This window comes from Lissotriton helveticus, chromosome 1_2 (assembly GCF_964261635.1).
Source record: "Lissotriton helveticus chromosome 1_2, aLisHel1.1, whole genome shotgun sequence".
In the NCBI taxonomy this organism is placed as follows: Eukaryota; Metazoa; Chordata; class Amphibia; order Caudata; family Salamandridae; genus Lissotriton; species Lissotriton helveticus.
Genome location: NC_136058.1, coordinates 283,598,211 through 283,614,174, shown reverse-complemented (window position 1 = coordinate 283,614,174; position 15,964 = coordinate 283,598,211). Strand labels below are relative to the sequence as shown.

General features: G+C 46.4%; 1 protein-coding gene and 2 non-coding genes across 5 annotated transcripts in view; all 3 read right to left on the bottom strand.

Moving 5' to 3' along the window:
- Positions 1-1,599: 1,599 nt before the first annotated feature.
- Positions 1,600-1,656, bottom strand: LOC144808169 (U7 small nuclear RNA). Its single transcript, XR_013606695.1, has one exon. It is a non-coding gene; the product is annotated as a U7 small nuclear RNA (small nuclear RNA).
- Positions 1,657-2,469: 813 nt separating this feature from the next.
- Positions 2,470-15,964, bottom strand: part of ARMH1 (armadillo like helical domain containing 1) — a 649,433-nt gene continuing 635,938 nt past the window's right edge. The window contains exon 10 of one of the 3 annotated variants that reach the window (XM_078671741.1): positions 2,470-2,796. In XM_078671741.1, coding sequence (XP_078527867.1) covers positions 2,590-2,796 — 207 coding nt within the window. In that variant the 3' untranslated portion in view covers positions 2,470-2,589. The remainder of the gene's footprint in view (positions 2,797-15,964) is intronic. The other 2 variants (XM_078671743.1, XM_078671739.1) reach the window with 2 other exon arrangements.
- LOC144808140 (U7 small nuclear RNA) lies at positions 7,768-7,822 on the bottom strand. The gene has a single exon (XR_013606668.1). It is a non-coding gene; the product is annotated as a U7 small nuclear RNA (small nuclear RNA).

Sequence of the window (15,964 nt, the reverse complement as noted above, 5' to 3'; positions counted from 1 at the left end):
AGGTTTCGCCGCTGTCTAGTTGGCGCTTGATGTCGTCTGTGGTGGCAATGAGGGCTGTTTCGGTGCTATGGTTTCGTCTGATTCTGGACTGGGAAGGGTCTAGGATGTAGTTGTCCTCGAGGTGGCGGGTCAGCTGTATGTTGGTGATTTTCTCGATGACCTTCGCCGGGAAGGAGAGCAGGGAGATGGGCCGGAAGTTCTTGAGGTCTTTGGGATCCGCCTTGGGCTTTTTGAGGATGGCGTTGATTTCAGCGTGCTTCCAGGTGTCCGGGAATGACGCTGTGTCGAAGGAGATGTTGACCTTCCGTAGTTGGGGTGCGATGGTTGCGTCTGCTTTGTTGAAAACGTGGTGTGGGCAGGGGTCTGACGGAGATCCTGAGTGGATGGAGTTCATAACCTTGCGTGTCTCGTCGTCGTTGACGTGAGACCAGGAGGTCAGCTGGTTGGTGGAGGTGGCGTTTGGGGTGGGGTCTGTCGCGGTCGGGGTGGATGAGGTGTTGAGGCTGTCGTGGATGTCGGCGATCTTGCGATGGAAGAAGGTGGCCAGTATGTCGCACAGATCTTGCGAGGGCGGGATGTCGTTGGTGTTGGAGAGTTCCTACACTATGTTGAAGAGCTCTTTGCTGTCATACGCGTTGTTGTCTAGGCGGGCTTTGAAGGAAGATCTCTTGGCTGTTCTGATGAGGTGGTGATGTCTGCGGATGGCGTCCTTGTGGGCTGTGTGGTTGTCTGGTGTGCGGTTGTGGAGCCATTTCTTCTCCAGCTTCCGTCATGTGTGTGGAGGTTTGGAGTTCTTCAGTGAACCTAGGTCCTATTTTATACATTACATTTTGATTTAAATTTAAATGGAAAGGAGTAAAAGATACGAGGGTACTAACAGAAGTTAATATTGACAATTTAACAAAGAAAAGAAGTCGATGGCATTGCATAGAAAATATGCAAATATTAGTACTGCTTGAGATCCGGCAAACCAAACACCTCACTCTGGGCCCGATTCACAGAATGAACTTAAGACTCAATCCTAAACTGACTACTACTTTGGTATTCACAGAATGCACTTATTACTTTTGATATTCACGGAATGCACTTACTACTTTTGGTATTCACAGAATGAACTTACTACTTTTGGTATTCACAGAAGTTAGAATTTTGTCTTAAGTCTGTCTTAAGTCTGTGTTAAGTCTGTCTTAAGTTTGTCTTAAGTCTGTCTTAAGTCTGTACTTAAGACAAAATCCTAGCTTCTGTGAATACCAAAAGTAGTAAGTTCAAACTGTGAATACCAAAAGTAGTAAGTGCATTCCGTGAATACCAAAATTAATAAGTGCATTCTGTGAATACCAAAGTAGTAGTAAGTTTAGGATTGAGTCTTAAGTTCATTCTGTGAATCGGGCCTTGTGAGAGGTGACGTCCATGCTGGATCGGGTTGAAAGACGTAAAACCGGGAAGTTATTTTGGTAGCAAGCGGCCATAAGAGATTGGGGTAAAATGTCAGCCTTAGCAGAATTCATAACATTTTACGAGACTCCACATAATTAATCAGCTCTCCGTTTCTTTTAGATTAGAACATGAACTTTTCTTCATATCTTACATTCACAATGATTGGGCAGCTTCTCTTTAAAAGAACCTTCTAGACAAATAATAAAGAGCTATATTCTTAACTCGACCGTGTACAATTTCACTGGGTAGGGCTTATAAATACCTATTTTTAATAGGCCGTTTCATATATTCATTTTTGATTGAAATGGAAAAAGTAAAAGATCAGAGGGTACTAATATAAGTTAATATTGGCAATATAACAATGAAAAACAAAGAAAAGAAGTCGATGGCATTGCACAGAAAATATGCAAATATTAGTACTGCGGCCACGCCCTACTTGAGATTCGGCAAACCAAACACCTCACTGGCTTAGAACGGTACGCCATTCCTTTGTACGTCACTGGAATGGGAGGAGTGGCGTCCATGCTGAATCGGGTTGAAAGACGTAAAACCGGGAAGATATTTTGCTAACAAGCGGCCATGACAGATTGGGGGGAAATGTCGGCCTTGACAGAATGACGATAAAGTAGTCTCACACACATGTCTGAGGAGCTCTTTTTCCGCCCAACTAGCTGCTCTCATCAGTCTATCCAACTGTATTATGTTTCTACCAGGAGGGTTCAGGACAACTGTTCAAAAGAACATGTAATTTCTCTGTATTCTATTAAGGTTTGCTTTATGCCTCTATATTTTGCTCCAGGTCCTGATGAGACCCACTGATCCTCACTTAAATCGGTAAAAATGTTAGCATTATCGCAACAGCAGGTCTACTTCATTATAATTTACGAAATTTCATATAATGTAGATTTTCCTAGTTTTTATGACGGAAAGTCTTAATTTTATTAAAGACACGGAGGCGAGTATTATGCCTTCTTTTGTTGCTTTATTCTCAATAGCAGTAAGATAAGTAAACAACCACAATACCCAGAAGGCACAGCAGAACAACTACTGGCCAATGGGATTGGATAAAACAAACAATAGACCAATCACAACAAGGATAGTATATATGGCCAGATCTGACAGCGAGTAGCTCTCTTTTCTTGTGCGAGAAAGTCAGTGAGAATGCATAAACAGTGGAAATATATCCAACAAGATGCAAAAAGTCAGAATCCAAGCAAATAAATCCTGAAGGAAACCCAGAACTGCAGGATAATGATGGAGGAAAGTCCAGCGGCAGTGTGACGAGGGTCCAGATGAAGAAAGGCAGTCCACAGAAGCAGTCGCAGTCCTAATTGGAGGCTGGTGGCAAAGCCGGAGTTCCTAAAGGGTGGAAAAAACAGACACTAATTAGTAATGCAGAGGTGGGATAATACTCGCCTCCGTGTCTTTAATAAAATTAAGACTTTCCGTCATAAAAACTAGGAAAATCTACATTTTATGTCAAGAATGGAGGCTCCTATTATGCTTGTTCAAAGCATATTAACCACCAACGAAGAAGCAGTAACAACAGGTTTAAAATAAAATGTCTTGAAAACAGTATCATTAGACCAATCTGCTGATTTCAGGATATCCTCCAAACGAGAGCCTGCCCAAAAGGCTTTAGAGGCCATAGCACCCCTAGCGGAGTGAGCACCAAAGGCGGTGGTGTCAATGCCCGCAAGGGACATAATCCAACGCACCCAACGGGCCAAAGTGGCGGAAGAAACAGGACGAGGGGGTTTACGAAAAGAAATGAGCAATTGCGAATGAGAGGAAGTCCTGAGATCAGCAGTTTTCTGTTCGTAAATTTTTAGGCATTGACCAACACAGAGCTGAGGCTGGGAAGGGAAATAGGGATAAAATACAGATTGCAAATTAGTTTTGGTACGCCTGTGAACCTGAAACAAAACACCAGAAGGCGAAAATTGTCTAGAAGACAAATCCAAAGCTTTGACATCAGAGACACGTTTGATTGATATTAAACACAATAACATGGTAAGTTTGGCGGAAAGCATTTTGAGAGAGAGAGCATCATTGTCAGGCCATGACACAAACAATTTGAAAACCAAATTAACATCCCATAAAAAGGAATACTTAGCCAACGGAAGTTTTGAGAATCGAACTCCTCGAAGAAGACGACACACCAAAGGGTGAGTACCTACCGGCTTATTGTCAATGGGACAGTGGTTCAGAGAAATAGCTGATCTGTAAAGGTTGACAGTGCGATAAGATTTACCAGCACTGGCCTCCGAAGCTAGGAAGTTAACCACAAAACTTAGAGGGGCTAAAAAGGGATCGACAGACTGTTCCAGACACCAGCTTGACCATAAAGTCCAAGCTGACTTGTAGGCTCTGGAAGTGCCTGGGGCCCAAGCTTGGCTGATAAAGAGTGAAGCTTCCTTTGAAATGATGACGTCAGAAGTGGAAGACCGGAAATTTTCCATGCTGACAGAACTAGGGATCGGTCCAGGATCATGACGTGGGGAAGGCCCTGAGGGTCTAGGAGGAGATCTTCACTGAAGGGAAGAAGCACCGGAAAATCCACAGCAAGTTCCAGGAGCGAAGGGAACCAGATTTGGGATTGCCAGAAAGGAGCCAGAAGAACCAAGGAGGTCAACTGGCGTCGAACCTGGGCAAGTACTCTGTTGATCATCAGGAATGGAGGGAAAGCATAGTTGAGGTGAAGGGACCAGTCCTGAAGGAAGGCATCCGTCGCCAGTGCGAGAGGATCCGGTCGCCAACTGAAGAAAGCGGGAAGTTGGGAATTGAGACGGGAAGCAAAAAGATCGATAGAGAAGGGGGCCCATTTCTAGGAGAGAGAAAGAAAGACGGAGGGAAGCAGCTTCCAGTCGCTTGAATCTCGGAGATTACGAGAGTGCCAATCTGCGATGGCTTTGAGATTGCCTGGCAGGTACTCCGCTCGAAGGGACAGTTGGTGATGGAGACAGAATTCCCAAAGGCTCTTTGCTAGTTCCGCGAGAGGTTTGGACTTTGTGACACCGAGATGGTTTATGTAGCGGACCGCAGAAACATTGTCCATTCGAAGAAGAATGGAACAGCTTGCCTTGTTTTTTGCCAGACTGCGAATTGCAAAGGAGCCTGCCAGCATCTCTAAACAAGTGATGTGCAATGACGACTCCTCTGGAAACCATGTACCTCCAGTCGAGATTGAACCACATCGGGCACCCCACCCCGACAGACTGGCATCTGATTCTAAGACAAGATCTGGGGCCATAGCGAAGATCGTTCTTCCGTTCCACGCATCTAAATGGTCGATCCACCATTGTAGTTCGAGACGGGACTCTTGGTCTAACTGAATGAGATCGGAATACGCCAGTCCTTGACGGAGATGTCTTATCTTCAAACGTTGCATGGCTCGATAATGTAGAGGTCCGGGGAAGATGGCTTGAATGGAGGCCGACAGAAGGCCCACGATTCTTGCAAGTGTACGAAGAGACACCTCGGAGAGACGGAGAACTTGACATATCTCTGACCGGATGGCTGAAACCTTGGCTTGCGGAAGGTAAAGAGATGCGGTGGAAGAGTCCACGCGGAAGCCTAGAAACTCTATACTTTGAGAAGGAAGTAACATGGATTTTTCTTAATTGATAAGGAAGCCAATCTCGAGGAGAAGAGACTGGGTAACGTTGAGGTTGGAAAGAAGAGTCTGTTTGTCGGAATGCATGAGCAGGATATTGTCCAGATAAAGGATGAGACGAATACCTAGGGACCGAAGGTAAGACACCACAGGTTTCATCACCTTGGTGAAGCACCAAGGAGCGGAAGAAAGACCGAAAGGAAGCAAACAAAATTGGTAGGTGACACCGAGCCACTGAAATTGTAGATATTTCGTGTGAGATTCGTGAATGGGAATCGAGAGATAGGCATCTTGAAGGTCTAGTCTGACCATCCAATCAGATAGACGTAATGGGTCTCTGAGATGGATGATGGTCTCCATCTTGAAGTGGCGATAAACCACGAACTGATTGAACCACTTGAGATTGATGACAGGACGGACTTTTTTGTTCTTTTTCCGAACCAAAAAGAGAGAGCTTAGGAAGCCTGAGGGATCGAAGGGAGCGATTTGTATAGCTTGTTTGAGAAGGAGATTTTGAATTTCTTGTGAAACGAGCAGAGCTACGTCTGCGGAAAAAACCAAAGGAGGAGGAAAAATAGTTTGGAAAGGAGGAGTGTAGAATTCTATGAGATAGCCTTGGACAGAATTGACGACCCAAGGGTCTGCTGTGAGAGTGCGCCACCTGTGAAGAAAAAGAGCTAGACGACCTCCAATCAGAGGTGAAGGGCTTACCTTGATTATTGGTGTTGCTGTTGTTGTTACGTGTGCCTTTTTGTCCTCGGCCACGGAAGCCACGGCCCCCTGGTGGATAGAACTGTGGCTTGTATTCCTGATAGCCGGAATTGGCTGCGCCTCTGGAACCTTGGTTTTGATAACCGCGGCCGGAAGAGCGGTTCCTGCCTCTGCCGGCTCTGCCAAAAACCAGAGGGGCAAACACTTTCTTGATGGAGAATTGGGCTTTGTTTAGGGAAGCAAAAGTAGACACATAGCGGCTGAGATCCTTGACAAGGGAATCACCAAAGAGAAGTCCATCGGCCTTCACACCAGGATCCTGGGAAGCCAGGTTCGCCAACTTCTGATCTAATTTGATCAACAGGCCCTTGCGGCATTCATGAATGATTGCGGCATTGGCATTGCCTAATAGGCAAAAGGATCTTTGGAGCCACAGAGAAATTTCTTCAGGGTTGAGGTCAGACCCCTCCAGGCGAGCCGTCTCCGCCATGTCCAGAACTCGGGCCAAGGGACCAACAACGTCTAAAAGCTTGTCCTGTCAGGTGGACCAAGCTTTGTCAATGCCCTTGTGAGGGTCCTTGGCGAATTTCAAAAAGAAAGTAAGGAGAGGCTGATCTATGGAAGGAGTAACAGTAATATGACTAGGTAAGGAAGGTTTGGGACATTCGGACTTGAGTTTTGCTCTGACAGATTTGTCCAAGGGAATACGGAGCTTTGAAGATATATATTCTCCCACATGAGAGGTGGGGAACCATTCCGTAGAATTGGGGTGTCTGATGGACGAGGGATCAAACATAGGGTTGCCCTCCGTGTCAAGCACGGGCTGTGACGCAAAAGCATTGAATCTAGCTTTCTTGGGGGAAGGAGGATCAACAAGCTGAAAAAGGTCTGCCAAATCATCAGTGTCACCCATATCATCATCATCATCCGTGCCAGGAATAGAGTCAGTGACCAGCTTCTTAGGAACCTCCACATTTTTAACCTTGGTTTTACTTTTTGCCATAGCAACCTTAAACCCCTCCTTGGCAGGAGGCCTGGGAGGAACCACGTCCTCAGTCATATGCGAGGAGGACTCGCGATTCAAAAGTGACACATTTTTAGAAAGAGAAGTGGAAGGTACCAGTTTACGCTATCTGCTTTCCCCCGCAGAATGGGCCAAAGCTTTGGTCATGAGGCTCATGAGGGAATTTTCCATGTGCTTAGAAACACGATTCATGGAAGCCTCAACTGCTGTCTCCACAGAAGTATTGATGAACTGACTGAGGTCAGTCTTGAAAGCTTTGCTTTCATCATTATCCAGCTCCGGGGAGCTTGGAATTTCCATTATAAACGTGAACAGGCAGTGAGGAAAGGGTTAAGGAGAAGAACTTGAAGAAGGGCGTGTACGAGGCAGGAATGTGAGGAAGACACTCCCCTTGGGGCGGGCACCGTGTCCGTAGAGGAGAGGAGACCGGCCGAGAAGCAGGAGCCACACAGAGCACCCCAGAGTGAAGCCCGGTGAGGAGGAAGGTAGCGGGAAGCGAGTGCAGCGGTAGAGACCAAACGCTGCAGCGCGCGAGGGGGGGGGAAACGGGCCCGAAGGCGGGAACTGCTACGAAAGGGAAACAGCACGAGAAGCGCAAGAATATCACCAAAGAGCTGGAAACAATATATACACAATAAAACACACAATAAAACTGTAAATGGAAGAGAAAGTAATAAATATGACTTATCTGACTGCGTAGCAGCAAGAAAAGAGGGCTACTCGCGGTCAGATCTGGCTATATAAACTATCCTTGTTGTGATTGGTCTATTGTTTGTTTTATCCAATCCCATTGGCCACTAGTTGTTCTGCTGTGCCTTCTGGGTATTGTGGTTGTTTACTTATCTTGCTGCTATTGAGAATAAAGCAAGAAAAGAAGGCATAATAGGAGCCTCTGTTCTTGACATAAAATTTATCAGCGATCCGTTTATTTAAGATTGATAAATAAACCTTTTTCCACATCTTACATTTACCATGATATGACGGCTCCTCTTTAAAAGGAACCTTCTAGACAAATACTAAAGAGCTCAATTTTATGGCAAGACCGGAGGCTCCTATTATGCATTCTAATCTTGCATTTATTACAATAGCAGCCAAATAAGTGAAAAAACTACAGTTCCCAGAGGGCCAGGCGAGAACTGGGCCATGGGAACGAGAAAAAACGTTAGGACATTAGCCAATCAGCACCATGTAAACAGATAAGAGATCACACTGACTGCGCAGCTTCCTCTTTTCTTGCTGCTCGCAGTCAGATAAGTGTTCTCTTATCTTTGCTCCCAGTTTATATTTTATTGTCATTACTGTGGTACTTTTATTGGTTATTTGTGTTTACTTGTCATTGCATTTCGCTTTTCAGCGTCTTATCACCTCGCGCTGCGGTGCGTTTGCCTTTCGCGCTTCATGCGCTGTATTTCCCACCGCTCGCGGCCTGTCAGCTGTTTCCCCCCTCTATTTATCCCTCGCTGCCGGTGGTTTCGCCCGGGTCTGCTCCTCGCGCTGCTCGCGCCTCTCCTCACCTTCACTGCTGTTTTCACGCGACGCTTCGGAGCTCCTGCCTGACCGGCTTTGTGCTCCTCTGCTGCCTGACTGCTCGTCCTGCCTCGCCTGCCTTAAGCCTGCCCCGCACAAGCCCACAGTGCTTTTCCCTGATTCTTTAACCCTTTCTGGCCATTTTTGCCTCTGCTTCCACAGCTTTAATGGAACGTGACAGTTCCTCAGAGAAATTTCCCTCCAAGGAGGATAATGGGTCTTTTAAACAGGACTTACACAAGTTTATTAATAATTCTGTGGAGCAGGCTGTGGAATTATCAATGAAACGTATGTCAAAAACAATGGAGAATTCTATGCTCAGCCTTATGTCCAAGGCTTTGGCCCATTCTGCGGGGGATAGCAGAAAACGTAAGGTGGACCACTCTGCTCCTGTGCATGTTTCTAAAAAGTCGTCATTGTTGATGGGCGAGTCTCTCTCGCATATGACTGAGGACGTTGTGCCTCCCAGGCCTCCTACTAAGGAGGGGTTTGTTGGTTCCGAGGGCAAGAAAAAGCAGAAGACTAAGCACGCAGAGTCACCAATTAAAAAATTGGTTATTTCCACCGTCTTGGACACAGAGGATGATATGGCTGATGCTGACCACTTATTTGATGTTTTTGATGTGGCTGACCCCCCTTCTCCCCCTCCCAAACTTTCTAAGTCAGATTCCTTACGTTTTAACCCGTTTCTGATTCTGAGGGTCTCCCCATGTTCGACCCTTCCTCCATCCGACACCCTAATTCAACTGAATGGCTTCCCTCACACCACGTGGGCGAATATATTTCAGCTCGTTTGCGCCTCCCTCTGGAGACTGCTGTGAGGTCTAGGCTCAAATCTCAGTGTCCCAAACCCTCTTTGCCGAAAAAATCACCCAAGTTCCCTCTATTGATCAACCCCTCCTCACCTTCTTCTCCAAGTTTGGCAAAGATCCCCGTAAGGGGGTAGACAAGGCGTGGTCCTCATGTCAGGACAAGGTGCTAGATATGGTGGGTCCTCTGGCCCGTATTTTGGACATGGCGGAATCCGCCCGATTGGAAGGTTCAGACTTCTCTGCGGAAGACATCTCCATGTGGGCCCAACGGGCTTTCTGTCTCTTAGGCAACGCCAACTCTGCCATTACCCATGAACGACGTAAGGGACTTTTGATCAAGCTGGATCCCAAACTCGCCAACCTCGCTCCCATGGATCCTGGTCCCAAAGCCAATGGTCTCCTCTTTGGCGACAACTTGGTCCGTGACCTCAGCAGGTTCGTCTCGACCTTTGCCTCTCTCGACAAGGCACAACAGTCTATCAAAAAGGTCTTTGCCCCTCGTGTTTTGGGCCGGACGAGGCAGGGGTCGCTCTTCCGGCCGTCCCTCTAACCAAGGCTCCAGAGGCTCCTTCAACTCCTCCCAAGAATACAAGCCTCAATTTTACCCACAACGAGGCCATGGCTTCAGAGGTAGAGGACAGAAATCCTACCGCAATTCCAACTCCAACCAGCAAGGTAAGCCTTTCTTCCTCCCCTCCTGTAGGGGGCCGTCTAAAATTATTTCTGTCAAAATGGCGCACCATAAGTTCAGACCCCTGGGTTCTCAACACTGTTCAAGGCTACCTAATAGAGTTCTCTTCTCCTCCTCTCCAGATCTCCTTCCCCCCCCCCGGTCTTCTCCTCCCATATGGCCGCTCTAATCTCAAACGAGATTCTTTCGCTACTCCAAAAACAGGCCATTCAGATTTTTCCATACGACTCTTCCGGCTTTCTAAGCTCCATTTTTCTTGTCCAAAAGAAAAACGAGAAACTATGGGGTATATTATCAAGGGGTTTTATCTCCGCTTTTTTGGCTTTAAAAGCCAAGAAAGCGGAGATAAAATTATCTCCCTATTACCAAGCTGTCGCTAACACCAGTTAGCGACAGCTAATAGGAGATAGCGACCATCATGGGCCCCACTTTGCATGTCAGTGATATTTATCACTAATGATATGCAAAGTGGGCGTGCCAAGATGTTAGCGACTGGAAACAGTCGCTAACATCGCTATCTCCTATTACCAACTTTTGGAGATATTTGCGCTAAGGGCGAATATCTCCAAAAGCTAACACCTGCCCTGAGCAGTTCTTAGCCATGTTATCCAATGGGAGGTGGATAACATGGCTAAGAGCATTTGCTCGATAATGCATGAATATCGCTGACTTTTCAGCGATATTCATGCATTGCGGGCGTTTTTTATCGCATTTGCGATAAACCTTGCTAATAGCAAGGTTTATCTGCGATAAAAATCACCGATGTGCGGCGATAATTTTTGTCTCTAAACAAGTTAGAGACAAAAATTATCGCTAGTTGTTGATAATATACCCCTATGTCCTGTCATCAACCTAAAGTGGTTCAACCAGTTTGTGATATATCGTCACTTCAAGATGGAGACGATTCTCCACTTACGGGACACTCTGTGTCCCAAAGATTGGATGGTTCGTTTGGACCTTCAAGACGCCTATCTCACGGTTCCTATTCACCAGTCCCATTGGAAGTTTCTTCAGTTTCAATGGTCAGGAGTGACCTACTGTTTTACCTCTCTCCCCTTTGGTCTTTCTTCCGCACCCTGGTGCTTCACAAAACTTTTGAAGCCAGTGGTTGCCTTTCTCCGTTCTCTCGGAATCAGACTTATCATCTACTTAGACGATATTCTGATCCTGAATTCCGACAGACTCTCTCTTCTGTCCGATCTGCGGACGACTCAGTCTCTCCTTCTAGAATTGGGTTTTCTGGTCAACACAGAGAAGTCTTCCTTGACTCTGTCTCAAAACATGGAGGGCCCGATTCACAGAATGAACTTAAGACTCAATCCTAAACTTACTACTATTTTGGTATTCACAGAATGAACTTACTACTTTTGGTATTCACAGAGTTAGGATTTTGTCTTAAGTTTGTCTTAAGACAGACTTAACACAGACTTAAGACAAAATCCTAACTTCTGTAAATACCAAAAGTAGTAAGTGCATTCTGTGAATACCAAAATAGTAGTAAGTTTAGGATTGAGTATTAAGTTCATTCTGTGAATTGGGCCCGGAGTTCCTGGGTTTCCTTGTGGACTCGGTGGCCGCTTCCCTCCGTCTGCCCCTCTCCAAAGTTTCCAGAATCAAAGCGGAGATTGCTTCAGTCCTTCAATCGTCCCTCCTGTCCCTCAGGTCCCGGGCCAGGATCGTCGGTCTTCTCTCCTCCTCCATTCAGGCCATATTTCCAGGTCCTCTCCACTACCGCGCTCTTCAGCGCCTAAAAAACAGGCATCTTCGCCAAGGCCTTGCCTACGCAGATCTCGTCGCCCTAGACCCCGAGTCCCGCACCGAGCTTCAATGGTGGATAGACCATTTAGATGCGTGGAACGGGCGCACTATATTTGCCACTGCCCCAGATCTTGTATTAGAATCCGATGCAAGCCTGTCGGTTTGGGGCACCCGCTGTGGACCAATCTCGACTGGAGGTACATGGTCGTCAGAGGAGTCCAGGTTGCACATCAACTGTTTAGAGATGCTTGCAGGTTCCTTTGCGATCCAAAGCCTTTCCAAAGACAGAATCCAGTGTTCCATCCTCCTTCGCATGGACAATGTTTCTGTGGTTCGCTATATCAACCATCTTGGCGGGACCAAGTCCAAGCCTCTAGCGGATTTAGCGAAAAGTCTGTGGGAATTCTGCCTAGCACATCATTTCTCCTTAACAGCGGAATACCTACCCGGAAATCTCAATTCCGTGGCGGATTGGCACTTAAGGTTTCTCCACGATTCCAGCGATTGGAAGCTTGGGGGCATATTACCAACGATAAGCGATATTTATCGCTAACGATGCTTAGCAACGAATTTTTTAACGCTAAGTATCGCCGGAAATTATCGCAGAGATATCTTGCTATTAGCAAGGTTTATCTCAGAAGTGATAAAAATACTCGCGCTAACTGCCAAATGAAAGATTATCGCTGGAAAACCAACGATAATCTCTCGAAGTTTGGCATTAGCTTGATGATAGGGGCTCACAAACTTAGCCATGATATCCACCTTTCATAGGATATCATGGCTAAGTCAGGAAAATACCAGGGGGCATATTATCAAGGGGGTTTATCTCCGCTTTTTTGGCTTTAAAAGCCAAGAAAGCAGAGATAAAATTATCTCCCTATTACCTAGCTGTCGCTCACACCAGTTAGCGACAGCTAGTAGGAGATAGCGACCATCTTGGGCCCCACTTTGCATGTCAGTGATATTTATCACTAATGACATGCAAAGTGGGCGTGCCAAGATGTTAGCGACTGGAAACAGTCGCTAACATCGCTATCTCCTATTACCAACTTATGGAGATATTCGCGCTAAGCGAGAATATCTCCAAAAGCTAACACCTGCCCTGAGTAGTTCTTAGCCATGTTATCCAATGGGAGGTGGATAACATGGCTAAGAGCATTAGCTCGATAATGCATGAATATCGCTGACTTTTCAGTGCATTGCGGCCGATTTTTATCGCATTTGCGATAAACCTTGGTAATACCAAGGTTTATTTGCGATAAAAATCGCCGCAGCTCAGCAGTAAATTTTTGTCTCTAACCAAGCAATAGCGATAATTATCGCTATTGCTTGGTAATATGCCCCCAGGTGTTAAAAAAAGCAGCGCTAACCGCGGTTTGCGCTGCTTAGCGAAATCCTTGATAATAGGAGAAATGTCGCTTAACAACATTTCTCCTATTATTTTTCTCTGGAACGCCCCCTTTGCATCTCATTAGAGATGCAAGGGGAAGTGTAGAGAAAGAGGGTGCTAACATGCGAATTTGCGTGTTAGCAACCTGTTGCTGATAGGGAGATAATTTTATCTCCGCTTTCTTGGCTTTTAAAGCCAAAAAAGCGGAGATAAATCCCTTGATAATATGCCCCTTTGTCCCTCCGTTTTCCTGTCTCTTTCTCACAAATGGGGTCACTTTTCTATAGATCTTTTTGCTTCCCGCCTCAACTGTCAATTGCCCCAGTTCTTCAGCTGGCGGCCAGACCTTCTGGCTTTAGCTACGGATGCTTTCCTTCAGGATTGGTCTCATCACCTCAATTATGCTTTTCCTCCCTTTCTTATGATCAACAGAGTTCTGTCTCAAGTTCGTCGCCAGTCCACTTCTCTGGTGCTAGTTGCTCCCTTTTGGCAAGCTCAGATTTGGTTCCCCTCCTTGTTGGAAATGGCAATAGACTTTCCTGTTCTCCTTCCATCTTTCGACGACCTTCTCCTCAATCCCCAGGGCCTTCGTCACAGTCTTATTCTGGACAACTCCTTGACCCTGTCGGCCTGGAAAGTTTCCGGCCTCCCTCTTCTAACGTCCTTCTTTCGCAAGAGGCTACTCTCTTCATCAACCAGGCCTGGGCCCCGGGAACTTCCAAAGCATACAAATCTGCTTGGTCTCTTTGGGCAAGCTGGTGTTTGGCGAGGGATATCGATCCGCTTTCAGCCCCTCTAAATTTCATTATCAATTTTCTGGCTTCCGAGGCCAGTGCCGGTAAGGCCTATCGTACCGTTAACCTATACCGCTCTGCAATTTCTCTCAACCATGTTCAGATCGATGGCAAGCCAGTTGGCGCTCATCCCCTGATCTGTCGCCTCCTCAAGGGAGTTTGATGTGCTAAACCTCCTTTGTCTAAGTATACCTTTTTATGGGATGTTTCTGTAGTCCTTAAACTGTTCATGGATTGGCCTGCTAACTCTGCCTTATCTCTCAAAATGTTATCTGCAAAATTAACCACGTTACTTTGTTTGATCTCGATTAAAAGAGTTTCTGATGTTAGAGCTTTAGATGTTTCTTCTAGACAATTCTCTCCTACAGGTGTTTTGTTCCAGAATCGCAGAAGAACTAAGGGGCATATTATCAAGGACAGGCGATACATTATCGCCGCTTTTATCGGCAGGAAACTGCCGATAAAGCGGTGATAATGTGCTTGATAATATGCTCTATGAATTCCTATAGAAGTCCATGTTAGATGTCTTCACATCTAACATGGGCTTCGATTGGAATTCATAGAGCATATTATCAAGGCCATTATCGCCGCTTTATCGGCAGTTTCCTGCCGATAAAAGCAGCGATAATGTATCGCCTGTCCTTGATAATATGCCCCTAAGACTAATTTGGATTCTGTGTTTTATCCTTATTTTCCTGACCAACCACAGCTTTGTGTGGGACAGTGTTTGAAAGTATATGAGCAAAAAACAGCTGATCTCAGAACGTCCTCTTGTTCCCAACTTCTTATTTCCTTTTGCAAACCCCATCTTCCTGTCTCTTCCCCTACCCTCGCCCGGTGGGTCCGTTGGGTCATGTCTCTTGCCGGTATTGACGTCTCTGTTTTCGGAGCGCATTCGGCCAGGGGAGCCATGGCCTCTAAGGCCTTTTGGTCCGGCTCCCGTCTGTAAGACATCCTGAGATCAGCAGATTGGTCCAACGACAGTGTTTTTCGCATGTTGTACTGTAAACCTGGGGGCAGATTTACAATAACTGGCGCATCCCCAGGGATGCGCCAGTTATTGTGCGCCGCAGCTCCGCCACCCATGGTGCGCCGCATTTACAATGCGGCGCACCATGGGGCAAAAACGGCAGAGATGCGTGACGCATCTGTGCCGTAAAGGCGGCGCATTGCTGGAGTTGCGTCGCAAGCGCGACGCAGCTCCAGCAATGCTCTGGGAGGCCCTATCTGTCCAATGCTGCGTCAAGCCTCACGCCTGCTTCAAGCAGGCGCAGGGTTTTGACGCAGCATTTGCCTAAAAGTGCCTGCGTGAAATCTTGTAGATTTCACGCAGGTTCTTTTACGAGGCACACCTCCCCCCGGAACGCCCACCCAGCGCCGGAACGCCCACATGTGGCACAGGGCTTTACAACGTGACGCATCTGCCTAGATGCGTCACGTTGTAAATGGGTCACAGGGATGCGCCGCATTTACACCGCCGTTGCGTGACGCAACGGCGGTGTAAACGTGGCACAAGTCCGACATAAATCTGCCCCCTGGTCATTCTGTTGCTTCTGATGTCATTAATATGCTTTAAACAAGCATAATAGGAGCCTCCGGTCTTGCCATAAAATGTAGATTTTCCTAGATATTATGACGGAAAGTCTTAATTTTATTAAAGACACGGAGGCGAGTATTATCCCGCCGCTACACTACCAATCAGTGGGGCATATTACCAATGATTAGCGATATTTATCGCTAACGAGGCTTAGCAACGATTTTTTTATCGCTAAGCATCGCCGGAAATTATCGCAGAGATAACTTGCTATTAGTAAGGATTATCTTAGAAGTGATAAAAATCCTCGCGCTAACTGCCAAATGAGAGATTATCGCTGGAAAACCAACGATAATCTCTCATAGTTTGGCGTTAGCTTGATAATAGGGGCTCACAAACCTAGCCATGATATCCACCTTCCATAGGATATCATGGCTAAGTCAGGAAAATACCAGGGGGCTCATTTATGAGCCCTTGCGTCACTTTTGCACCACTGGTGCGTCACTTTTTGTGACGCACCAGCAGTGTAAAAAATGTCCCTTGTTGCGCCATATTTACAAAGTGATGCATCTAGGTAGATGCGTCACTTTGTAAACCCCTGCGCAACATTATACCTGCGCCAGGTATAATGTATGCAGGGGGGGTGTTCCCACGCAAGAAAGGGTCGTAG